At 55.8% G+C, this 25026-nt stretch overlaps 3 protein-coding genes across 3 annotated transcripts in view; all 3 read right to left on the bottom strand.

Annotated features, from left to right (window-relative positions):
• Positions 1-416: 416 nt before the first annotated feature.
• Positions 417-15953, bottom strand: ITIH4 (inter-alpha-trypsin inhibitor heavy chain 4). Its single transcript, XM_061128379.1, is given in 22 exon segments — positions 417-898; positions 1286-1382; positions 1513-1667; positions 3237-3411; positions 4206-4322; positions 4408-4434; positions 5551-5670; positions 6037-6087; positions 6364-6390; positions 6689-6840; positions 7052-7191; positions 8850-9035; positions 9134-9315; positions 9500-9625; positions 9707-9875; positions 10134-10244; positions 10912-11040; positions 11524-11634; positions 11773-11935; positions 12082-12186; positions 14221-14387; positions 15545-15953. Coding segments are annotated over 22 exon segments (2667 nt in total). The 5' UTR covers positions 15632-15953; the 3' UTR covers positions 417-828.
• Positions 15954-18042: 2089 nt separating this feature from the next.
• On the bottom strand, positions 18043-19460 carry MUSTN1 (musculoskeletal, embryonic nuclear protein 1). Its single transcript, XM_061128375.1, has 3 exons — positions 19121-19460; positions 18584-18716; positions 18043-18376 (listed from the first exon to the last, which is right to left on the bottom strand). Exons 1-3 carry the CDS (start codon positions 19127-19129, stop codon positions 18270-18272), a joined length of 249 nt encoding a protein of 82 aa, XP_060984358.1. The 5' UTR covers positions 19130-19460; the 3' UTR covers positions 18043-18269.
• A 1392-nt stretch (positions 19461-20852) lies between these two features.
• Positions 20853-25026, bottom strand: part of STIMATE (STIM activating enhancer) — a 55390-nt gene continuing 51216 nt past the window's right edge. The window contains exon 8 of the mRNA XM_061128374.1: positions 20853-24588. Within this exon, the coding sequence (XP_060984357.1) occupies positions 24472-24588 (117 nt within the window). The 3' untranslated portion in view covers positions 20853-24471. The remainder of the gene's footprint in view (positions 24589-25026) is intronic.

Genomic DNA, 25026 nt, shown 5'->3' with positions numbered 1-25026 from the left:
TTTTATTTGTAAGCCAAATACTTGTGTCATTTTTGAAGAAGTAGGTGAAATAATTATAAATGTTTTTGAAAGTATGCCTTGCCTGTGCAGGAATTGGGTGGGATGTTTGGGGTGCCTAACCCTAGGCCTGGACAGAAGTCCCTCAACAACCCAGGCTCCTGGGAATAGACCGTTGCTTCTGTCCTGGGACTAGGGCCTCATCTCTGTTTCCCTTGTCTTTCACTGCCAGCTTCTCTGCCAAGGCAATGAGAAGATAGGCCTGTTTCTGAGCACAGGTGTGAAAATCAAATTGTATCCTGCAAATCCTACTGCAAAAGGGCCCCACAGTTGGCTGAGAATGTTGGGAGTTGGCCTGTAACAAACTTCTACCCAGGTCACCCTTTTATTCTTTTCATGGACCCTGTGTCACCATAAAGCAGAATGAACCCTGTTCCCCAGAGTGTTCTCTGGCTCCAGGGCCCCAGCAAGGGCAACATTTTAACGGTTCCAGTCACTCTATATCATAGTTTCCCTGACTGTAAAGTGAAGGGATAGGACTGCACGCTCTCTGTGGGCCTTACTGGCCACAGGCCTTTGAGTGGCTGACGGTGGATGATTCTAATGGTACACAACGCTACATGTCCAGGACATGACCTTGAGGCTTGGGGATTTGGCCAGATGAAACCAGAGATGCTCACTCCCTGGGCTCACACCACCTCTATTTATTTTAATGAGTGCAAATACCTCTCCCTATGATATCCCAGGACCGAGTGGCCCTGTGGTCACTGGGTGGCAGCCATCTGCACACAGCGTGGCGGCAGTGGGTGGTGGGTGTAGCTCCTTCCAGAACTACAGCTCCACAGACCAGCAGGAAATCTCTTTGCCTGGGGGCCCCTCTTGGTAATCCAGCTTGAGCTTTCTGGGATGGACAGACAGACAGGTGGTCAGCATGTGTCAGGTGTGGCAGGAAGAGAGGAAGACAGCTGGGGATAGCAATGTGGAAGGTGGAGGGTCTTGGGGCCTCTGAGACCTCCCTCCAGCACAGGTCACCCAAGGGGACCCAGTGATGTGTGGTCCCTAGGGTTCAGGAATTCAGGGAGAGTTTCCCAGTGATCTCTGGGCTAATGTGTTTCCTGTGGGTCTGAGTTGACCATCCTTTGTGGGGTGACTGACAGCTGGGTCAGACTTGTCTGACCTGACACCTGACTGTCTGGTTCCCAGGTAGGGACAGAGGAGTGGGGGTCCCAGAGCCTAGCTCCCAGCCCCCACCCATGGCTGGGCTCAGTGGAGAGTTGTCCTGAGTCACCTGGTGGCAGAGTAGTCATGCCCCTGGACCTTCAGCGTTCGCTTGCTGTCATCTGCCATGTCCAGGGGCCCCCAGAGCACATCCTGGTAAAACTGGCCTGAGATACAAAGGGTGGGTCAGAGAAGAAAAAAAGACAGAGGGAGGCTGGGGAATATGTCGAGGAGAGGGCACTTCCTGTTCACAGGCAGAGGCGGCTTCTGAGGGTGCCCCAAGCCTGGGCCACGTACCAAGAGTCCCGTTGACGTGGCTGGAGAAGCGGTCAGTGTCCTGCAGGAGAAGCCGGAGCCCCTTTCCGGAGCCGTCCCAGAACAGCAAGCCTATGGTCACTCTGTCTGGTCTGCTGAGCAACAGGAGCCCCGCCTTGTCCATGGTCACCTTGAGGCTGTGGGCAAAGCCGTGTCCTGAGCGGGAAGGGGGGCCTGGAGATGCCCACAGGGGACCTGGGGTGGCCACGGGTGGGTGCTGCCCTTCTGTCCTCGGATCTCCTAGCGTGGCCTTCCAGGGGAGGGCCCTCAGTCTTGTGGGCTTTGGTCTCCTCAGTCATCTGGGAACCTGGGACCAGTGCTAACTCACTGACACCTGGTTATCCTGGCATTATGTATAACATAAAACAATGGTTCCTCTCCCTCTGGTTTTCTTAGATTTGATTTCTCACAAATTAGTTTTATATGACTTAGGGGTTCATGGATACATTTCCTCTCTACCTTTTTGTTCTTATGGCCAGTGCCGCTTTCTTCTGATGATTAGTATTTAATTGTGTGTTTTAAGATCTAGAAGGGCAAGTCCCTCTTGAATGACTTCCTTTTTTACTTAGAATAATCTCTGAAGTTATTACTGTTTTTGTTTTCTCAGGAACATTAAACTCCTTTAAGCATGTTGAATAAAGTCCTGCTGTGACTTTAAGGTTATTTTCAATGGAATCGCCCTAAACTTACACTGTCTTGTTAACACAGTTCAATGTAAAAGCTACAGTCTATTTTTCTTTATGTGGCTCTTCTGAGCTCATGAAAGTATGTGGATGTTCCAGCACCACAACTGATAGGAATCCTTTATTCCATCTTCTAGTGTGTATGTCCAAAGCACAGAAATGCTATTGATCTTTCTGTATCTACCAGATAACAGGAGACTTTAGGACCTTTTATGAAACTGGGAGCTTTTAAAGGGGAGCCCCTCAGATTCCCGAGGTCTGTACTCACTTAACAAGTGGGAACCAGTTTCTCTGGAGGGGTTGACTGAGAGGGAGTAGGCAAGGCTCTCTGTACGCAGCATGGGCGGGGAGTCCAGAGGACACTGCTCGAAGAGGGCCTGGGACCTTGGACTCTCTCCCCGCCCCTCATGACTCCCAGAGTTGGACAAAGCTCTGCCAGGCTCCACAGAGAGGTAGCCCTGCCAGAAGAAGTTGCAATCTATCTCTGCTACCCTCTAGCTGCCTGGTATTGATGTCAGAGGGACTTGTCTCTCCTTGTCAGAGCTCCAAGGCTAAGAATGACATTCCTAACCTCCCCTGCTGGACAATGCCCTGCAGACTCTCATCATCACGGTTACCTTATCACGTAGAGAGCACACCTTCCTGTGTGCCCAGGGGGCACTGTACCATCTATGGGCCAAGTGCTCCCTGACCACATGCCCTCCTGAGACCGGCCCCTCAGCCCTCCGGCTGAGGGATCAGATGATTAGCCCTAGTTAGGGATGAGGGGGTGTAACACCCTGCCTATGGTCACTCAGGGTTAGCAGCAGAGCAGCTCCAAACCACGCTGTCCCCTGCACCAGACAGTGACCCAGGTTAGGTGTGAGCACAGCCAGGTCCCCAGGTCAACCCCCTGGCACCCTCCAGAGCTGGAGGGGGACCTGAAGGGCTCTCGCATCGCTGCCCCTCCTGTGGGTGCGGCTCACTGCAGAGCACTCGTGCCCAGCCCCCAAAAGTGGAAAGTGGCTACCGCCTAATGCTCACCCGGGCATCACCGAGTACAGTGTTTCCTTCCACTTGTATGCAGAGCTTCTTCGGTTTCGAGTCATAACCACATGCTCAGGGGACGCATGGACCTGCAGCTGAGGGTTCTCGAAGGTTACCTCAATCTACGAGAAGCGGGCCTTCGCTGTCTCATAGTGGCCAGTCACCTCAACCCCTGAGAGGGCCAGGAGCAGAGAGGTCGAAGCTGTGGCTCCAGCTGGGCGTTGGCCTGAACAGGAGGTTACCCCCGACCCCTCCCTGGCTACGACCCCCAGAGCTGCTCTTCAACCACTCACCTGCCAGTCCCCTTCCCCGCCTCCCTTCATGCTGTAGGCCTGCTTCCCACCATCTTTCCACTCATCCCTTGAGTACCCCTGGCTTTGGAGGGGCCCCCGAGTCTTCAGTGACGGCCACCTACAGATGGCCAGATCATCTCCAACCTCTGGGAATTGGAGGGCAGGTCTGGCCAGTACGCCTCCCTCCTCCACACCTTTTCCAGCTCCACGGGCCTCCCTCAGGGCTCTGTGCTCCTGTCTACCCCTTTCTCGGCCTCATGGACCCCTACTTCTCTGCCAAGGCCCCATCACCCCCACACAACCCCATGCAGCCCTACGTCCTGGCCCTCAGACAGCTCTTGTCTCCTCTCCTGGGCTCATCTCCATTACATTTTGGGCACTGACTACAGGCCGTGCCCAGGTGTCTCCTCACCCTGAAGTATGGCAGTGCCTAGGGGCAAGCCCACCTCTGGTCACCTTGGGGTGTATGTCACTCAGGCCCACATAAGTGGCGCCCAGTGAGAGGTCGTGGGGCAGACATATAAGCACAAGTGTCAGAGCTCGGGTGCTGCCTGCCTGGGACGCCGCCTGCCTGGGAGTCTGTGGGCTGGTGTCCCAGTGTCTGAGGTAGGAAGCTGGGGGGTGCGCTGTGGCCAGATTTCTCTGGGTGGATAACTGGGTATGTGCCTCTCACCTTGGTCAGGGTCCGACAGCAGGTTCACTAGCTCCTGAGGGCGTCGGAGGTCCACACAGAGCCGGTCCACACTCTGCCCAGGCAGTGGCAGGATGACAGAAGGAGCCTGGACAGGAGCTGGGACAGCAGGTGTGTTCTGGGGGCAGGTAAAGCTGGCTAGGGGCGAGGATGGGGAGGGAGGCTGAGACGGGGTGGCACTTACCGAAGGGTGGGGCTGTCGTGGTTGCTCCTGAAAGAAGAAAAAAGTCTCAGTTTAGGCAGCCTTTTCCTGGGGAGGGGCAGGGTTGAGGAATGGAAAAGCCAATGGGTGTTCAGGGTTCCCTCTCTACCAAGAAACCTATGTGACAGGTTCATAGAGCTCCCCGGGCCCTCCCCTTCCAGGTCTCTCTGCCATAGGGCAGCCTGGGGGCACCTCTGATTCTGAAATCCGCGTCGTAAGATGCTCCACTAGGAGCTGAGGTAGGTGACGGTGCAGAAGCAGGCGTGAGTGCAGGAACCCAAAGGGAGAAGGCAGTCAGAATTCAAAGCAAATGGCAAGCCCTCCAGCCATCACTGCTACCTGCCACCCACCAAGCTTCAACTCCACGAACCCTGCCACAAACACACACCCAGTCTAGAACTACCTTTGTAAAGAGATTTTTCCAACCAGAAGGGCATGGTGTCAGGGAAAAAACTGAGGAGATGGGGTCCAGCCTGGCTCTGCAGCTATGTCTGAGTCTAGGTTTGGAGATCAGAAAACAGCTCAAGGGACTATTCTTGGCTTTGGGAATGGAGGAAACCTTCCTTTTCAAGAATGTTCCATCCCTAGCAAGCCAGCCTCCAGAGTGTAACGAATTCAATTCAGTAAAAATAAAGGACATGCTATTTAACATTACGTGCTGTGCTGTGCTTAGTCACTCAGTGACATCCAACCCTTTGCGACCCTCTGGACTGTAGCCCGCCAGGCTCCTCTGTCCATGGGGATTCCCCAGGCAAGTATACTGGAGTGAGTTGCCATGCCCTCCTCAAGGGGATCTTCCCAACCCAGGGATCAAACCCAAGTCTCCCGCATTGCAGGTGGATTCTTTGCCATCTGGGTCACTAGGGAAACCCAAGAACACTGGAGTGAGTAGCCTATCCCTTCTCCAGGGGATCTTTCTGACCCAAGAATCAAACCGAGGTCTCCTGCACTGCAGGCAAATTGTTTACCAGCTGAGCTACCTGGGAAGCCCAATTAATGTCATACCTTACAGCAAACCTCCCTGGTCTGTGCTTAGCCTTGGGCTTGGTGATTTATCTCATCCAACACTATGGGTAGGTGCATCTTGAGGAAACTTGGCCCTCAGAGGGTCAGAAAGTGGCTTACGTAATGTCATCTCTGGTAGCACCAATCTCGAGGTCGTACGGAAGAATGGAGGAGGAGAAGCAGGAAGACGTCCAGGTAATCTGAATCTTGCAGGGCTGTTTAACACTTTCAAAGTTCCACCTTTGGCAAAGTTCACACAAGCAGTGTTTTCTCAAGCAGAGTCATGGGTCCCCACAGCCTGGGTGCTGGGACTCACCCCAGAAGAGGGACGTGGAGGGGGCTGGTAGGTCCCCTCCCCTCCCCTATCACTCTGGGTTGGAACAAAGGGCCCGTCTCAAACTCCTCCCTGCTGGGACATTGGCCCTCCCTCCCCGCTCTGCTAGTGCCCCTCAAACTGCCTTTTCCTCTCCAGCCTCTTCTTTCAGAAAAGACAAAGACAGGGTCTGCACTGCTGTCTCCTAATCAGACACAACTGGATTGGAGTTCCAGCCCCAGGGTCAAGGTTCTGTCAGTATCCCCTTCCTCTGCCCTCTCCTCTTTTGCTACCTGTTTTCCTGGATGCTCCGTCCCTCCCAGAATGACCAAACAGCACGAGCCCTGGCAATCAGAGAAACTTGAGTTTGCCTCTTGAATGCGTGTTTCTGGGGCCCCCCGTGTCTCTGTGGCTCTAGTGACCAGGATGGGGCCTGAGTGACAGCCAGTGTCTGCATGAACAGGTAACTAAGTGCACCAGCGTGCTTGGGCAGACGACACCCCTCCTGAGCAGGGCTGGGTGGGAGAGGCCCTGGCTAGTCGCCATATGGTCGCTGAACCATAGGCCCTGTGTCAACCAAGAGTCACCAAGGCCAGCCTCAGAGGGCATAAGGCTCTTACCTGGGTGGACTCTCCTGTCTCTGTTTTCTGAATAAGACAAAAAGAGGGAGAAAGAGAGACACACTTGTCAGGGTGGTTTGGATACACCTGAAGTATTTCTGTTTAACCTTGTTTCCCAAACCCAGCGCTACACAGGGTACAGTGAACATGTGGTGGCGGGGGGTGGAGTGGGGGCGGGGGTCAGGAGGCCTAGCCTCAGATTCCTCATCAACGAAACAGGGATGAGTTTTCTGGGAGTCTGCGGGTGGCAGGGGTGGAGTCGTGGCTGGGATGTTGGGGAGGGGCTGGGGAGAACGCTGGGTCAGAATTCTGCTGCCACACCCACCATCCTCCAAAGGCTTCTCAGCAACCTGAGACTGTTCTTGACCGGGTTTGGTGATCACCATGGACGTGAGGGGGGTGACAAAGCTGTAGCTGAGTGACAAGTTCAGTGCACGGGCCTCCAGAGCCTGCTTCTCAGCATCTAACGCAGAGACCCTGCAGGTAGAGGAGGCCAGTGGCTTGGCAAGCCCCCAGGTGCCCAGAGTCTCCCTCCCTCCCAGACCCTTCCGGGGTTACCACCACCTCAAGTCTCCCTGCCCAGGAGATGCCTATGCCGGCTGTGCCAGCCCTGCCAGTGAAGAGCCTGGGGAGGTGCTGAGGCTGTGGGTGGCCACCCCGGTGGGCCCTGGAGGATGCGTTCACGCACATTTGCTCGAGGAGTTGCTGGATGGTCAGATATGCCCAGAGTCTCTCCATGAAGCTGTGGAAGATGTACTTGGGGCTCTGGAATGTCTCCTCTTGCTCAGCCACATGGGACTCCATCACAAAGGTGACATTCTCCTTATGCTGGAAAGAGGGGCTCAATGATGGCAGGAGCAGTGAGGGCGTGATGCCAGCACCTGGACTGGTGCTGCCCAGACCGCCACGAGAAATGGGCGTTGGCGTTGTAGGGGCAGCGAAAGGGGAAAGGGGTGGCGTTGGCTGCAAGTAGGGCAGAGGGTACGGAGCTTAGGGGAGTGAGAGGCTCAGTCATAGAGCCTCCAAGGGTGATAAGGAGGTGGAGAAAACATGGAGACTATTCCAGGTGCAACACAATGGGCACAGAACCAGGAGCTGCCTGAATTTTTCGCCCTCTCCACACATACAGCTATTTTTTTCTGTTTTTGGCTGTGCCACGTGGCATGTGAAATCTTAGTTCCTCGACCAGGGATTGAATCCAGGCCCTTGGTAGTGACAGCATGGAGTCCTAACCACTAGACTGCCAGGGAAATCCCTAGGATGAATTTTAAATAGACTAACACTCTTGCCCCAAGCAACAATACCTGTGAAACCTTAGGTCTGGTGTTCGAGCTATTTTTCACAACACATCAACTACATAACTACTGAAACAAAGACATGTTTGTTTGTGAACTACACCAAGTCACGTTGGGTTCTGCACTTTAAGAACTCCTGAACTCCAGGACAGTATGAGCAGCTGACACACAGGGAGTGTTTACACAGGGCGAAACCTTAACCCCCAATGCAGCCTTACGAGGTGGGTGAGGTTGACTTCTTTTCATTGGTACAAAGCAGGAAACTGAGGCACAGGGAGGTTTAGTGCCAGGCTCCAGGTCTCACCTCTGGGAGGTGCCAGAGCTGGGTGTGAAGCTGGGCAGACTCGCCATAGGGCGTGCTCTGCCTATTCTGACACTTGGCTACTTCTGAGACGAGGCCCGGGGCACCTCCATGCCCGCTTGCCTTTCCTGACTGCTCTTCTCCCCACACATGCTGCCTACCTGCCATGAAATCATGAAACATTCCTCTGTCCTTCCACCATCTGACCTCTGCCACCTCCCACTTACCCCTCAGTCTCAGCTGACCCTCCCTCGGAAGCCCTCCCTGATCCCCAGGCCAAACTGGGGCTTCCAGCGCTGCCTCCCTGACTTCCCGAGTTTATCCACCCCACAGCTCCTTGCTTGTGCGACGATTTACCCATGCTGTCTCTCTCATGAGGGCAGTACCCCCGGGGCCTGGAGAGGTGCTGTGATTCTCTTTGTGGAATGAGAGGCAGGGAAGGCTGTGCAAGGACAGGATACCACCTGGTGAGCTGAGCTCTTGACCTGGCAGTAGCGGGACCCGCGGCAAACTGGCTGCTCTCCCTGGAGGTCAGACTGCTAATCTGTGAAATGGGAGCAGCCCTCCCTGCCCGACTGCTTGGGTGAGGACAGGAGGGGATGCCAAGCAGCTGGTGCCCTCGGGAGCAATCACAGCAGCTGCACTGGTTGACCGTTACGTGCCTACCACGTCCCAGCAATGCGCAGGCGCCCTCAGAAAATTACATCATCTCGTTAATCTCCACCGGGAGCCAACACGGTGGGGCTGCATCACACACAGGTGGCAGAGGGCACTCTGTAACTTGCTCAAGGGCAAAGGGCTGGAGCCTAGCAGGGCTGGGGTTTGAGGCCAGCCCCTCTGACTGCCCGCCCCAGCTGCGTTTCCCCTCCAGAATGGCCGGCCACACCTACTAGCTGCCCCCAGACTCGGACTGAGAGCACATCAGGGCTCTGGTCCCGGAGCTTCCCAGCCACTACCAACTCGGAGCCCTTGAAGAACACCCGGAAGACGTCCTGCGTGACCAACTCCACAGCATTGCTCAGGTACTCAAAGGCCACTGACGTCATCAGTGGGTTGGCCACCTGCTGGTAGAAGTCCTGCAGGGCAGGGGGCGTTTCATGAGGGCCGGGCTGGGGTCTGCCCACCTGGCCGTGCCATCCCTTGCTCACACAGTCCAGCCAGGGTGTGTGGGCACCTGCAGCTGCAGGGCGGAGTCTGAGTCTTCATAGATGCACCGGGCCAGGCCGCCATTTTCCAGAGCCATCTTCTCCAGGAAGCTGTAGCTGACGTCAAAGCCGAAGCCCAGGCAGAAGAGACTGTGCTGGCCATTTATGGCTTTCTGTACGTTCTTCTGGATCTTCGAAGGGTTGGTCTCCCCTGGACCCAGTGGTTTTGGAAAGGGGTGAGAAAACGGTGAATGGCTCAATGGATATTTCTGGAATCTCAGAGCCAAAGGGGCCTAAAAGACCCCTCTCCCTGCCCCAGGTTCCACAGCACGCCAGGCTGGAACTCAGCTTCTCCTTCTGGGCGGTGCGCCAAGGGGGTGCTGGCAGTGCCTCACCTGCAGTGGGGTCACCATCGGTGAGGAGGATGATGAGGGTGACACTCCCTGCAGGCAACAGCTCCTCCCGGTTAGCTTTCTCCAGCAGCTGCACAGCCATCAGCATCGCATCGTTTATATTGGTCCCTGTGGGGCACACAGCCTCAGGCGGGCTCCCAGCAGGGTGCCCTGGAAGTGTCTACCATACAGGGCTGCAGAAGCGCTCACCTCCCTGGGCCTGGATGCCAGTGGCATAGCTCTTGGCCTCATTCACGTTCTCAGTCGAGGCTGGCACTAGCAGAGGTTTCCACTTGGTTGCTTCCGCATTGAAGCTGATGAGGTTGAACTGGTCATGGGGACTGAGGTCACTCAGGATCTTGATGAGGGCTTCCCTTGTCTGCGTCAGGGCAAGGGGACATAAGGTGGGTGTCTCAGTGGGGCCTCCCTCGTGGCTCCTGTGCCCTTAAACTGCACCCTAAGGCTCACAGCTGGAGTGAGGACGTGGGGAATGTTCTAGCGGCAAGACCAACCTCAATCCATGGGAGCCCCCTACCTAGGAAGAGGGAGGGCAGGTCTGGTTGGCCTGTTGAACCAGAGCTGATGGTGTTAGATGTCTGTGAGTTTTCAGAACCCCTCCCTGGCCCATGGGACCTACTTGCTTTATTTTCCTGCCCATCATGGAGCCGCTCTTGTCGATGACAAAGATCACATTCTTGGGTATCGTGGACAGGCTATCAGGGGCAAAGTAGTGCACAAAGTAGTCAATCTGTGACCAGAGTGAGACACACCCAGGTATAAGAGCTGCAGCTCTGCCCCCAACCAGCCTCCTCACCCCCAACCCTGGGGTTCTGCTGTGCTCTATATTCCAGCTCCTTCCGGCCCTATTCCACCACAAACCTCCCCAGATTTTTGCCATACTGCTTGGCTTGATCCAGCACCTCCCTTACAAAGGCTTCCCTACTCAGACCTGGCCCAGCAGAATTCTACCCTTCCTTTACCTATTTAATTATTTGAGGCAGCTTATACTACAAAGTTCAGACATAGTATACCTAAGATCCATCAAAGAAGTGAAGACTCCAAAAACAAGGTCCATCAAAAAGGTAAAGGGGAAGCACAATGTGGCCAGAAACTTATGTGAAAGAAGCTACTGCGATTGAGCATAAAAGTGAACTGTGAAGCTCCTGGCAGCCAGGGAAACAAGGAAAACCCACCCCACCCCCGCCCCCCACAATATCTCTTCAGCAGAGATGAACTTTTTCCCCCCTCTGGAAGGGAACAATTTCAGTGACAACACAACTAGACTGCCTGTGTTCTATCTGTGCAATGATGACTAGGGGTGCTTATACTGTCTTTTCTTCAAGAATACCCAGGCTCAGGTCCTTGAGGGTGGATGGACTTTTTGGTGGCTCAGCTCTTGCCTGGAGCCCACATACCTGAATGGAACCCCCAGAGACAGTCCGGTCCACATCGTAGCGGACAATGAAGTTGCCATCTAGGACCGTGTCCTGCTTCTCCGGAGACTTTTGTTGCTGTGACAGTGTTGGCTTGAATCGGATGTGAGCCTGGAAAAATGACCTGGCTGAAGTTGGAAGGAGCAGCAAGGTGGTATTAACAACACCCCTCATCCCTATTTGAAGAGAGAATTCCAGGAGGCAGTCTTGGGTCAAGTTCCAGGAGACGTTCTCTCAGGCTGAGCTGTCAGCCAGATGACCTTCATGTAGGGGAGGGGGTGTGAGTGAATCTCCTGCTCCCGTCTTTGTGCAAGCAGAGGCTGGGCCCAGGATGTGTGCGGACCAGCCAGTCCCTCCTCCCTACCAGGTCTGGGGACCCTCACATCAGTCTTCTCTCCTGAGCCCAGGGTTCAAACCAGCACCCACCATCCGTCCCTGGGCCTTGCCCTCCCTGTCTGCCAAATGACAGCACGGACATAGGAACCTCACAAGTCCCTCAAGCTCAGAGATTCTGATCAGCGGTTCCGCTCTCTGGAAGTCCAGCCTCAAGACAGGCCCCTGGGAACCCTCACCCGCAGACCCTAGCAGGCCCACCTTGGTCTTGTTCTGTGAGATGGTGAGGGCCTCTGCCAGTTTATCGGTCAGGAAGGTGCTCTCTGTCTCCAGAAAGCTGATGCCCTGAGGCTCAAAGATGTGAATGTCCATCTAGAAGCAAGAACCGGGTTACTGGGTCTGCTGGGAGCCAGGGCTGGCCCTCACAGGAGGCAGAGGGGGAAGCTGGGTCCGCCCTCGGCAGAGTGAGGTCATCAAGGAGGCCTTCTAGGAGAAAGTGGTGTCAGGTACCTGCAGGTGTTTGACCAGCTGCTGGGGCCGGACTCTCAGCAGTAGCTCGTATGCTCCCAGATGACGTGCCAACAGCTCCTCATACACAAGCTCGAAGGTGACCTTGGCAGCGGGAGCCACACTGACTGACACCTGGAACTGCTCTGTCTTTCTCCCGGTGGCCCTGGGGGAAGAGGGCATCGGATGTGCCCCTCAGACTGGGGGTGAGGGTGGGTATGGCCACTGGAGGGGGAGCAACGCACAACAGCTGAAGTTGGGGGCAGCCTTGACCCCACCCCCAGAGGGGTCCTCCCACCCCCTTGGACTCACCTGACGAGGCCGGCGCTCTCGCCCCTGGCCACGGCCTCGCTGTACTGCTCCTGCGCTGCAGTCTTCTCCTTGATGTTACCCGGGTAGGTCACACCATCGATGACCCTGGGGCGGGATGGAGTGAGTTGTGACAGCGTGGCGGGTGAGGCCCACTGCAATCCCACCCTCTCTGGGACTTCCCATGCCTTCCGACAGTGACTCCTATCTTTACCCGAGCCCACGCGTCTCTTACACACCTACTGCGGACACGTCTCTGTGCGGGGCCCCGGGGTGGTCAGGGGCTCTGCAGACTTCCATCGACCCTGAGCTATGCACTGTGCTGGCTGACATGCCTTTTCCTGAACAACTGGGATGAAGGAGGAGGCGGGGCTGAGCAAGCACTTGGCCTCTCTCCTCCCTTCCTGTCTGGCTCCACGTTCCAGTTGCCGCTTCCACCCTACAGACTGTTTCCAGAGGAACCAGTCAGCCACCAGTGAGAGCTCTGAGCCTCATTTCACTCAGTCTTGTGTTCAGCAGGGTGGGGCATGCTGAGGAGGGAGATGCTGGCTCCCAGGCCAGTGGAGACACAGGGCTGAAGGCTCTGACCCCTCTCCACGGCTGCCCCCTCTTTTCACCGACAAAGTGCAGGCCACACTGCAGAGAAGCTGGCTTCTGGGGAAGGAGGTTTCGGATGACGAGGGGACAGGGCTCCTTGGTGGGTAGAAACAATCCTAGTGGCCATTTGAGGGACTGAGAAAGAAGCGGCAGGCAAACTAAGTCTGCTCCATCCAGGGTGGTGTTTAAGTGTAAGAGTCTCCGGGGGGAGGGGACAGCCAGGATGCCGGGACCAGTGTCCCTCCTTCCCACCTTCCTGGTCACAATTTAACCCTGGGCTACAGTGGGGCTGGTGCTGGGCTGCAGGGCTCCTCCTTCCGGATGCCCAACTGGGGCTCTGAGCCAGGTTGGGCAGCAAGGCACCCTGCCCTGCCCCCTGCTTCCCTATCTCATGCAGCCACAGGAGCTAGGCCCAGAGACGGGTGCATGTCCTGGGCCTTCAGAAGATGAAATGGGCCTGGAACCTTGCAACTTGCCAGCCCTAGCACCCACATGGGAAGTGGAGTGCAGCCTATGAAGCTTACACTGAAAGTTGGGCCGCACAGGCCTGGCTCCTGGCTAGGAAAAGAAGGGCTGACGGAAGGGGGTGGGCAGAGAGATAAGGAACCAACCACAAGGACCCTGCCCCCACCGCAGGTGTTCAGAGGTCCCAGGGTACACTGGGGACTCTGCCTGAGATGCTAGCTCTCTGCCCCGCCCATCACCCTCCCTGAGTTTCTAGGATCAGACCCTCTCTGGCCTGTTCTTAATCACTGCCTCTTCTGCAGGGCCAGAGACAGAGAGTTCGCTTGCATTTAGCAAACATTGCAAAACTCAGTTGGGAAGGGGTGGGGGAGGAAAGCAGAGGACAAAGTGACGATCATCACCAGCTTACAGAGTCCATGGAAACCCCAGGGGCCTCCCAACACAGCTTTTGGCTCAGAGAAGAACCATCCTTTGCAACACCCCACTATGGGGCAGGTGGACCAGCCTGGCTCAGAACTTCTGTGACAAGGAGGTGATCGCCCTCCCTGAGGCATTACTTCATTGTAGGGGATTAAGTTAAGTTTTCTGTGTTCTGGGCAAGAATCTGCCTTTTGGTGATTCCCTTCTGCCTGGGATTGGCTTCAGGATGCCTCAAGTCTGTACTTCTCAAAGGCCAAGACATGAAGAGTCTGTGGTTCTCCATCTGCCACCTGGGCAGAACCCAGGGAAAACGGATGGATGAATGGATGGAGAGACAGAAGGCGGGAGAGACCAACAGAGGGAGGGATGAAGGGAGAGAGGGATAGATGGAGGGAAAGAGGTAGGAATGGGTCGAGGGAAGGAACGGGAGGCAGAATGGGAAGGAGGAAGGGATAAAAGGATAGAGGCAGCGAAGGGTCTCTGAGAATGCATGAAGTTCCTGGCTAAAGCCTCTGGCCTCTGTATTGCCTACAGGTGGAGCACACGCACCTCAGGCTTATATCCTGGCACATCTCACATCAGGAAGCGAACACAGGGGCCATGGTGTCAGACTGCTGGGTTGGGGAGGGGAGACCAGGAAGAGTGCAGCAGGACACCTACATGGAGAAGTTGGTGATGAAGGCTTTCTTGGGCAGCTCCACCTGGAAGGTGGCCTCCTGCATGGCATCAGCCCTGTTGACCACCCGGCTGGTGATAACTGTGTGGGCGAATCGGGAGGAGACCTTAGAGTCCACAGTGAGGCTGTAGATGTCAACGTCATTCTGGACCTGTGAAGGAGGAAAGGGTGGGACTATTTTAGTGCTCTTCAAGAGTGGGTCTTGACCTTGGTCTCACACCAAGCCCTGGCCCCCAACCCCAGCCAAGCCACAGACCAAGAAAAATCGCATGAAGCATTGTGAACTTTCACCTCAAATCAGAGGCTGCTGTGTGTTTCATTCCCCACCCAATAGTGCAGAGACCTGGCAGGGAAGGGACCGGCCTGTCTTGTCCAGTGGGGGCCACAGTGCTCCTTGGAGAAAAAGCAGGCAAGGGGTGGTACGTGGAGCCTGAGCCCCACTGTGTCTGGGAGGGACTTATTCTTGGGGCAGAGATGTGGCAGCAGCTTCCATGCCATCTTAGTCCTGTCCAGTGAAAGGGCAGTGCACAAGTCCTATGACTGGGAAAACGGTGCCCACAAGCCTCCCCCCAGGGGCCTGCGGGAGCTGGGAGACTTGAAGGTAGGGAAGGTCCACCTCTAAGGCTGAGCATCTTCTGCTTTGTCCTTTTCCCCACAGTCGGGCTGCCCTTGTTGCTCCATCCATGCCCATAGGGCACTCCCCCAAGCATGTGTATTTTGCCCCAGGTGTGTGGTCTCCAAGGAAGGGTATGTGTACACAGGTAGAGCCTACACGGCTCTTGCCTGCTTGCACATGGCGTACTTGTGTTCAGCACAGAGGTGCACGGCAGGCTGAGTGCCTTGCTTACACGTGAGTGAGTGTCTTCCTGGTGCCAGACACTGTACTCAGTACTTCATAATACTAAAGGTTTCCTCTTCACCACAAACCTCTGAATAGTTCTATTACTGTAACCTTGTTCTACAGACAAGGAAAAAGAGACACAGAAAGCATCAATAACTTCCGCAAGGTTGGGCTGACAGGAAGGGTAAGCTGGGCTCCTGAGGCGCATTCTTACCCACCCTACCTACTGCTGCCCTCTAGGGCAACTTGCTAGGCTGTAGTTCCTCCCTGGGAACTGGGAATAACAGGATCACCCCTCCCAGTAAACGGGGGATTCTCCATAGACCCCTTAGGGCAGCACCCCTTCTCTGCACACACACTGACCCATGCTCACTTGTACACTCACACAGACCAAGGCTCTCCTTGCCTTCACTCACTTGCCCCATTCACGCTCAGGTGCACACACACAGGTCCCCCACGGATGTTACCTTTTGGGCCTTGGTGGTCTGGAGGACGGCCAGCGAGAGCAGGACCAGCACGATGCTGTGGGTGCAACCAGGGGCTGGGGTCTTCATTTTGGCTCTGGCCGGCCGCTTCTGAACCTGAGAGAAGGTGCGGAATTAGTAACTTGCTCGCTGCCCCGCCCCTGCGGGGGCAGGTTCTGGGAAACTGGGATCTGCAAAGTCAAACACCACAGGGGACTCAAGATAAGCAGGCAAGCTGCGAATGTCCTGTGGACCTTGGCTGGGGATGGGAACCTGCACGGAGGAGGGGCAGGCTTGGGTGGGAGTTGAGTACGGGTGCTCCTTCTGAAAGGTCCAGAATCTAAGCAAGCCACTGCCACCCCTCACACCAGTTATCCCACCAAAAATCTCCCCAGGGCTCGGGGGCACAGCGGTGAACTGGTCGGCTCTCTGTAAGCCCAGCCTTAGAGGAGAGGCATGGCAGGAAGAGGAGGGCCGACCTATGGCTTCTGGGAGGCAGGGGGCCTGGAAATCAGGTCAGTGTGACTGGTCACTGGGACCCAAGGGCGCTAAGCAGCCCTCGGGTACCTGAGTGGAGCAAGATCTGCTGGGACTAAGGCAGGGTGAATACACCTTACTTACGGAAGGAGAGGGGCCAGGCCAAGGGGCCCCCCTTCTCTCTGCTCTTGGGGCGGGGGAGCCCAGGATGCTGTTCGGGCTCCATTATTCTAGCCAGGAATCTTGGTGCAGTTCCAGCAAGGCCTCCAAAACAAGATCTGCACTTGGCGATACAAACCGAGAGCCACAAAGATGCCCCGCGTTGTGGCCCCGAGATCAGGCTGTGGGGAGTTTCCTGAGAGGGAAGCACAGAATTCCTGAAGGGGGCAATTCAGGGTGGTGGCATGTGCGTTCCAGTGGCCTACGTGGAGGTCAGTCATGCCAAGGGAGCCTGTGAATCACTCCTGGAGTGAGGAAGGACAGAACGCCGATCTGTCAGCGAGCCACCGCCAAGGCAGTGCTGTTGTCATGGGCCCAGGCCACGGGAGGATGGCTGGAGGGCCTGTGGTAGGATTAAGGATGGCTTTTTTCAATTTTTCTGTAATAAAGTTGAAAGACTGTTTTCGTAACAGCAGTGAAGCAAATAAATATTAGGGGACGGGGACACAGCTGGAGCTTGTCTTCCTGTGAATCTGGGAGAGCTCAGCTCCTGCGTCTCAGGCCACATATGGGCTAAAGATGCTTCAGAAAAGTGGCCAGGTGCCAGATCCTGGGTCAGAGAAGGAGGGCTCAGTGACATTCTCCTGGGGATAGGGGCCGAGGGAGGGTGCCATCTTCAGGGCCCACTTGGGACAGTCGCAGGGCAGGAAGGGGGCTCCTCCATTAGCCCTGCCTTTCTCAGCGCCAGCAGCACCTATCCTGAGGGAAGGGAGCTGGGTCTGTGGCTACAAGTAAACACTCCCTTTCTTTACCTGACTTCGGCTGAAGCCTCACCTCTATGCACATCTGCACCGCCCACCCCTTGGTTCTGGATGTGAATGGCATGGGACAACACAGCCCTTCAGCAATCTGCAGGAAGGGCCTCCCCAAGGGGCCCAGTGGGCAGGCCCAGGCCTGGCCCCCACAGAAGGTCTGCTCCCTCAGGGCACAGAGCACGGGCCCAGCCTGAAACAGCTATATAAGGAGGCAGGGCTGGCTGGGAACATGGGAAAGACTTTGTGCAGCCTGCTCCACCTGCTTAGGGGACGGGGGAGACTTCCTTGCAGACATCGGCCCCAAGCCAGGCACTGTAAGCCCAGGCCCTGCCTGTCTAGCCTGGACGGTCTGGGGTCTTGCTGTCACAGCTGGACAGGCCTCTCTAGTGCCCTGAATCCGACAGCTCCAGGCGCTCAGGGACATTTGAGGCCCGAAGTGGGAAGAATCACACAAGACCTGAGACCCTGGTGTTCCGTGATTCAGGCAGAGACGTGGGAGTGGCGAGGGGGAGGCTCACTCCGCTGGGGTGAGGGGACAGTGCCTCAGGGAGTGGAAGGCCATGGGCCTGAGAGGAGCCTCCACCTGGCTGTTTCTTTGCGGGGATGCGAGATGGCAGGGGGGCAATGTGAACAAGGGGGAGGGAGATTTGAGGACCCTGAGTTCCATAGAGCCTTGGGGTCCCTGGAGGCATCGCGATGGCTTCTGTGAAGGGTGGGGAGAGGATAAGCCCCAGGCTCCCACCTGCTTCACTCTGAGCACTGTGACTATGGCCTGCTTTACACAATAGGGTCCCTTGTCACATATAAGGGGAAACTGCGACTCAGAAAAGGAGGAGAGAGGTTTGAAGTCACATGGGTCAGCATCTGGTCTCCACACCCGAGGCTCTCTGTGCCACATGGTGGTGGGCATAACAACACCTGCTTTACCCTCTGGGACTTTTCCAGAAGCCGAGAGGGATAGAAAATGTGCCCCATACCTGCCCTGCCCTCCCCTCCCCTCCCCTCCCCGGCATTTAGTGGCCATGGCCAGTAACCAACCAACACCCTGCAAACGCTAGGGCCACTTGGGCATTCTCTTTATTGGTGTTTTCCCAGGTGTGAGTGCAGAGTCCCTGGGCTGAGGGGCCAGGGCTGTGGGGCAGGGGTGGCATTCCCCAAGGCGTCAGGTGAGAAGGTGTGTTCTGGCATAAAAAAAGAGTTCTTGGAAAAAAAAAAGTTCTTGGGAAAAGTTCTTGTGTCGCAGTGGTGCCTGTGGTGAGGGGGGTGGCATGCATTTCTCAGCCAAAGACACTCTTGGCGGGTCCGGCTTTGGGCTTCTCAAACACCGTCTCAGCCCCAGTCCGGGCGCGGCTGAACACTGACGGGGCAGTAGAACCAGCTTGCTCTGTGGGAAGGATGGGGAGGAGGTGGGTTAGGGGCAGGCCTGGCTTCCTAGAGAGGAGAGGCCCCCTGTGTGGTAGGCACCATCCCGAGCCCACAAGCTCTGAACTCTTAGAAAAAGGACCCACGGGACCCTCCCGCCCCCCAACCCATCCTCCTTCCCACAGACACACATCTGCACCCAGGCCCTCATCGTCCTGAGAATACTCACCACACTCTCTCATGACCTGGTAGGTCTTGGACTTGATCTCCTGGTTCTTGGTCAGGTTCCCTCGGGCCCCCTTCAAGTCCTCCTCCTTCACAGGGGGCCGCTTCTTCTTGATGGGGGCTTCCTGAGCGCCAGCCTCGGGGAGCCCAAGCCTCATCTTACAACCTGAGGCCTTGAGGCTGAGGGCCCTTTCCCACAACCACACCTTGGCCCAGACCCCTCTTCCCTGCTCACTTAACTCCAGCCAATTCAAGGCATCACTTCTCTTCCAGGAAGCCTTCCTGACTGCATGTCACACCCCCTACCCCAAGTCTCTCTCCTTTCCCCACAGACCAAGAGCTCTGGGGCCATGGCTGTCACAGCCTCATACCATCTGTCTCCCTGACCTCTCTGAGCCCTGGCCTTCCAGGGGAGGCAAAGCCTCCTGTGTTTATGCTCCAAGCTCACCTCAAGACACAGCTGCCAGAGTTGACAGCGTCCATCTCCCCCACCCCACCCCCAGCCCCTGGCACCAGCAGGCCCTGAGCTGGGCCCTCCTACCTGGGACATGGTGGGTGCTGTGGGGAGCTGCTCCCTGGCAGGTAGTGGCTGTGGAAGAGATTTAAGCAGCGCCCAGCCCTCTGGGGCTTATATAGTCTGCTTGCCTGTCCCGGGAAGTCACTCCCCCTCCTCTGACAGCTCCCCGATGATTCAGATCCACGCAGTCGCTGGCTTCAGAGTTTATTCTTGGAGATGATAGGGGCTTGCTGAGCACTTCTGCCTGGGGGGCTGCAGTCCTGGCGACAGTAGACAGCTGGGGAGACCCCGTATCCCCGGGGACAGCTGCTCTCTTGTGGGCAGGAGGCACTGGGCCTGGCAGCAACTTGTGTTTACGAATGCAGGTCCTATAACATGCATGTGGCTGTCTGAGCTGTCTATCTGAGATAGTCCATCCCAGCGTGGGGGTGTCCCCAAGGAAAGGGAGGGCCCTGGGCCAGGGTGGACAGCTCTGAGCTTGTTTTTCTCTCTCTTCTACCCTTTCCCTGGATTCCACAGGAAAGAGACTTTCCAGCTCCACACGGCAGCGGGGCGGATGCTTCCTGCATCTGCCGCTGGGGAGTGTGCTCACGGCCAGCTTGCTGAGCCGTCACAGTGCACTGAGAGCACAGGGCCTGCACCTGGCTCCCAGGTGGAGAAACTGCGGCCAAGGGAAGCCTGGGAGCTGCCCCATCAACATTTTTGCTGATGCCCCCATTCTCTGTCCAGCTTCCAGTGTGAGTTTATTAGCAGAGGGACAAAGGAAGGGGCGAAGTGCCCAGGAAGGGCTGGGAGGAAACCATGAGGCGAGCTAAAGGAAACAGCACAGAGCCTCTGACTGAGATGAGGTCACTGAAGGGCAACTGGCCCAAGGACATTTAGGTTATGAGAGGGTGGGCAACAGTGAAGCCCACTCCAGGCATACACAGAGGGACAGGGACCCTGAAGGTCACTTAACTCTCCTCTGCTAGTTTCAAACACCCCGTCCTTGAAGGGGAGACCCCCAGGGCACATGGCAGGACTCTGGGCCTTGGGTGAGGGTAGGAATGGACGTGGATGGGCGCTCAGGGTCTGTCCTGTTGGGTCGAACATACCCAGGCTCCTTGTCAGTTTGTGATGGAGCATGTTTTTATCCTTGAAGGCTCCAGGCAGACGGAACCAACCAGGCACTGACGTTTGGCTACCTGGAACACCCGTCCACTGCTGTCAGATCTCTAATTCCCCCCTGCCTGGTCTTGGCTCTGGGAAGCCAACACAAGCTCTGCCAGGTTCCATCTGAGACGAGTGCTGACGTGAGGAATGCCTTCAGACAGCCGCCGGCACGAATCCAGGACTCCAAACAGGGGCCAAGAGGCATTGAGGACAGGCCTGGCCTGTGCTGCCGGCTCCTGGTGCTTCAGCTCTGCCTCCACAGCCGGCGCTGCCCAGGGAGGCACTTGCCTTCCAGCCCTGCAGCCTCAGGAACAAGGATGCGGGATGTTCACGCCTTACACCCCATCTCTAAGGCACCACTCACTCACTCAGGGGGGAGGCAGAGGACCTTTCACTCGCATTAGCAGGAAAGATGAAACGGCACGAGCATGTTTGTTTTTTTCCCCTTGGCAGGGTTTGGTTCCCACATCCACCATAAGGAGAGGTCAGATTCATTCTCACTCTGTTTTCTGGGAAGAACTTTCTAACTCACTGGGGACAGTTTCTTGACCCCACCAAGCTGTTTCAACGCCACAGAACACACAACCAACAACCACAAGAGTGATAGTTTCTTTTTTTAGAAACTGTAATAAGATGTCAAACTTTATTGTAAACCATTTTACAGTGTAAGTACATCGTCTTCCCTTTCATTTCAAAAGTGTGTTTCTGTGACTCATAACACCACAAACTGAACCACCTCCACTGGGAGGCCATGGTTTGCTCACATAGGTCTGATTCCTAACAAACTTCATGAAAAGAGAAACCAAATTAAAACAACCCACCCACCCACTCAGGAGCTCAAGGGCCCTCCCCCAAAGCAAAGCCCTTCGGAGCTACCAATGTTTCGCAGGGTAAAACAGACAGCTCTCTGCTCCTCACTGGAAGTGTGTGAAACTTCTAAAGGCCAGCCCTGCACCCTCCAGGGTGGCTGCTCTGGCTGATGGCAAGTTCCCAGAGTCATCGATGTTCACCTGGCTGCAAAACGGCCAGTGGATTGCCGTCTAGAGGGCAGAGTGAGATGCTGACCCTGCTGCTCCCTCCAGGCTCCTGGGGCAGCTTTTAGTCGGGGACTCTGGGCTGCAGCCTCCAGGCCCATACTGCCGAAGGGAAGAAGCAACTTGAATTTGAACCTTTACATATATTCCCTCTACAGGCATGGTCAACATTAACCCATGACTCCTTGTTGTCAGGAAGAGGCACAGGTTAAAGCTTGAGGCTGGAGGCTACTGGCGTGCCTGAAGGCTAATTAGTGGGACTTTACACGGTAGGGCCTTTGGACCAAGCAGACCAAGAAGCCACTGTTGTCAGGGATCTCACCAACATTCCTCCTTGCCACTGACAACGTCCCACTGGCAGCCAAAGGGAAAACGGGCAACGGTGGTTTCTTTCATTCAGACGGTAGATGTGACAATTCTACTTCATCAAGTTACCTCCATCAGTTACAAGAAACTTGTTCCTGGCCTTGACTTACAAGTTTACATGAAGGGTGGCATGGCTGAGGTCCAAATTCAGACAAACCAGAAGGACAGCGCACAACATCCAGCTGGTGTTCCGTGGCTTCTCAAACATGATGACGCTTGCCCTGGGGCAGGTGAAGGGCTGCACCTCATAAGGCACCTCGGAGCAGTTGGAGAGAAAGCTTACCCCAGGGAGGGAGGCCAGCTGGGAATTAAGTCCTGGCCACGGCCCACCATACCCACTGTCTCGGGACAGTGCACCACAGAAAAGCCCTCAGTAACCGCAGGAGAACCGCAGGAGGCACTCCTGGGGGATACTAACTGTGTGCATGTACGTGTGCGTGTGAGTGTGCACAGAGGGTAAGGCCAAGCATGCCAACGATGCCCTGTACAACTAGACTCCGGTAAATGTCCATGCCCTAGGTAGCCAGCTACCACACAACTGCTGCTCAGAGACGAAACTCCTTTGAAAATCAGGAAACAGGGAGAAACCACCACTTGCTCGCTACCTCCTGGTCCCCAAAACCTATTGCCCAGCAGGCACTGGGACGAGCAGATCATTTGGGATCTGTATAACCCAGCTCTATCCTTCACAGCCTGTGGGTCTCCTGCCCACTATTGCTGGTTTGGAAACATCAGGATCTCAAGACTGAAAGAAAAGCTCAGATTCTGGGCTCAGGGAGGTGTGGGAAACAGCTGTGACCACAGGTTAATAAAAACGAAAGGCAGCAGGAGACAAAATAAGGCGAGTCAGCGATGCCTACCACCTACCAGGACCAGAGGCAGGCCTGGCCTTCCCGGTGCAGGGCTGCCCACTAACACAGCTGGAGGCTGGAGCGGGGAGAGCATGGGATGAAAGCAGGGTGAAGGGAGAGTGGAGATAGGCTCACCTTCCTCTCCTGCGGCCACTGGCACCCACCCAAGCAGAGGCGCCACTCATGGCAATTCAGGTCCGGGCTCCTCTGGACCTCCTGCTTCTGGACTCTAGAGAATGACAGGCTGAGAAGTCCTCTCCAAGGTTTGTGCCCTTACGGCCCACACAGGTGGGACTGCAGGAGGCAGGGGATAGACCCGGGATGCCTGGTTTAACACTGTGGCTCACACGTCACAATTCAGACGCAATCTGCTTGAGTGAAACACATTGTTATGTAGGTCTAAAAGGAAGGTTCTAGGTGGTGTGGGCTCCCTGCACTGATCTCACTTCCAACTCGCACCTTTGCCACGAGGTCCTCTACTCCTAAACTTTCAGGCCGACCCTGGGCTGGGACAAAACACGGGGCTGCTTTGCCTTGCTGCTCCCACAGCTGGGTCAGGCCATTCCACTGCCGCGCAGCAGACTCCCACAGCCACGGGGCCTATAACCATTCTGAGGAGTGGGGGCCACAAGTTTAGAAAGAAGCACTTCATCCTGCCTGTGGATGCAGACAGCGAGCTCACTCACCTCCACCTGCCCCACCGTGTGCCCAGCCACCCTGCTGCTCTGGAGGATGTAAACAATAGGATCTCATGGTCAGACAGGCGTTCTCTAGACTGCTGCACAAGACAAGTAGACAACACTAGGCTGACAGGCACAGGGTAGCCTGAGAGGATGCTCCCAGAGTGGGGTCCAGAGTCTGGCTCTGAAGCTTGCACCATGGGAGGCGGGAAGGCCAAGTCTGCGTTTTAAACTTCGGATCTGGGGGTTCTGAAGAGATGTAGGGAACAAACAGGAGTGGCCTTGGAGTCTCAGTTTCTCTGGACACAATATCCTCTTATGCTCCCTTTTCAGTCACATTTCACCAAGACTCTAACTTGCCAGCTGAAGTGCCAAGTGCTGCTGGGCCCTGGGCAGAGCCCTTCCTGCTCCACCCTCACAGGCCCTGGATCCACATTCGGACCAGCTGCCTCCTGCTCATGCCTGACCTCTGCAGAACCACTGGGTTTGCTGATTTCAGATAAGGGCCCACCTCCCTTCCTACTGGAATCATTTACCTCATCGGATCACAGATTACCTAACAATATTCCAAATAAAAAAACTCCCAACTTTTTCCTCCCACCAGTTCACGTCCCATGAAAGGCAAACAAACCCATTTCTTTGGGGGTAAAAAAGAGCTTTTAAATACAATAGTATGAAAATATAACTTAAACATATAAAAGTCAACAGCATACGGAAGACTTAAAAATCTATGTTTTGCCCATTAGTCCCATAGGAAATAAACACATACTCAAAAAACATTAACACTGTGACAGCTCATAAAACCAGCCATAGAAATCAATAGTTACAAAAGCCATTTCGAGTAAGAAAGCATCACGGTTCCAACTTGGTCAATGAGTAACTCAGCCCCCAGACATGTTCCGTCTTCACACTCCCCCCTGAAGCCCTGGTGAGAGGCTCCACCCGCGGTCCACGTGCAGGTAAGTTCTCATCCTCAAGGCCACCCGGCCAGACGTGGGACAGGGCTTCCGGGTCCCTCGCAACACCACTCGGGACGACAACACACAAACAAAACGCCTCGCTTGCATATTTGGTCAGTGTTTGTAGTGCAACTGAGTGGGGACCTCCAGCTGCCGTGTGGAGCTGGCGGCCTCCCTCCCCGGGTCACAGTATCTGGGAGTGGGCCGAGGCCGCGGGCGGAGTGGAGGTAGAAGAGGGGCAGAGAGAGGAGGGGAGGGAAGACGCGGCCGAGCGACCCTTGGCTGACCGGTGGCCGGCCGCAGGCCCCCACCCGACCCTGGCTGGGGAATGCGTCATACAGGCAGCCCAAAGCGGTGCTTCTTTTTCTTCGCGGGCTTCAAGGGCGTCAGTCTCCGGAGGTCTTCCTCCACGTCCGACTCCTCCATCTCGTCATCGGCCGAGATCAGGATCTGAGTAGTGGAGAGGCATGGCCCTGAGTCACCGCCAGCGATGCCCTCCTCACCTGCCCACCCTGGACCCCGTCTAGAGTGCCAACCTGGCCAGGAGGCCTCAAGTGTCAGGTTTATTAGCAGAGGGAGATGGGGAGGTCCCCCTTTACTGAGTGAGACAAGCTGTCCCTCACCCGACCTCGTTTACACCACGTGCACCCACAGGTGCTGACACCAGTGCTGAGTGGACACGCCTCCCCTCTGCTCCTGCTTCTCCATCCAACCTCCGGCTGGGACAGAACCACCATCAGAGCAAACTTAGCATAAGGTCACACTGGCCAAAAAAGCCCAGTGTTGGCATATGGAGTCCCAGGTCCTTGAAATTGGTTCAAATATAGCAAAAGCGCACTGAAAAGTCCCTTTTTGAAAGGAAAACACCTGTGGGGCACACACAAAACA

The sequence above is a fragment of the Dama dama genome, chromosome 24 (assembly GCF_033118175.1).
Source record: "Dama dama isolate Ldn47 chromosome 24, ASM3311817v1, whole genome shotgun sequence".
Lineage (NCBI taxonomy): Eukaryota > Metazoa > Chordata > Mammalia > Artiodactyla > Cervidae > Dama > Dama dama.
Note: the sequence above shows the minus strand (reverse complement) of the source record. Positions and strands in the feature narration are given on the sequence as shown.

Bases quoted from the DNA above. Each gene is read 5' to 3' on its own strand.
- MUSTN1 (XM_061128375.1), bottom strand. The intron at 18,377-18,583 runs GTGAGTATTCTC...TCCTTCCCACAG, and splicing joins CCAGGTCATGAGAGAGTGTG to AGCAAGCTGGTTCTACTGCC.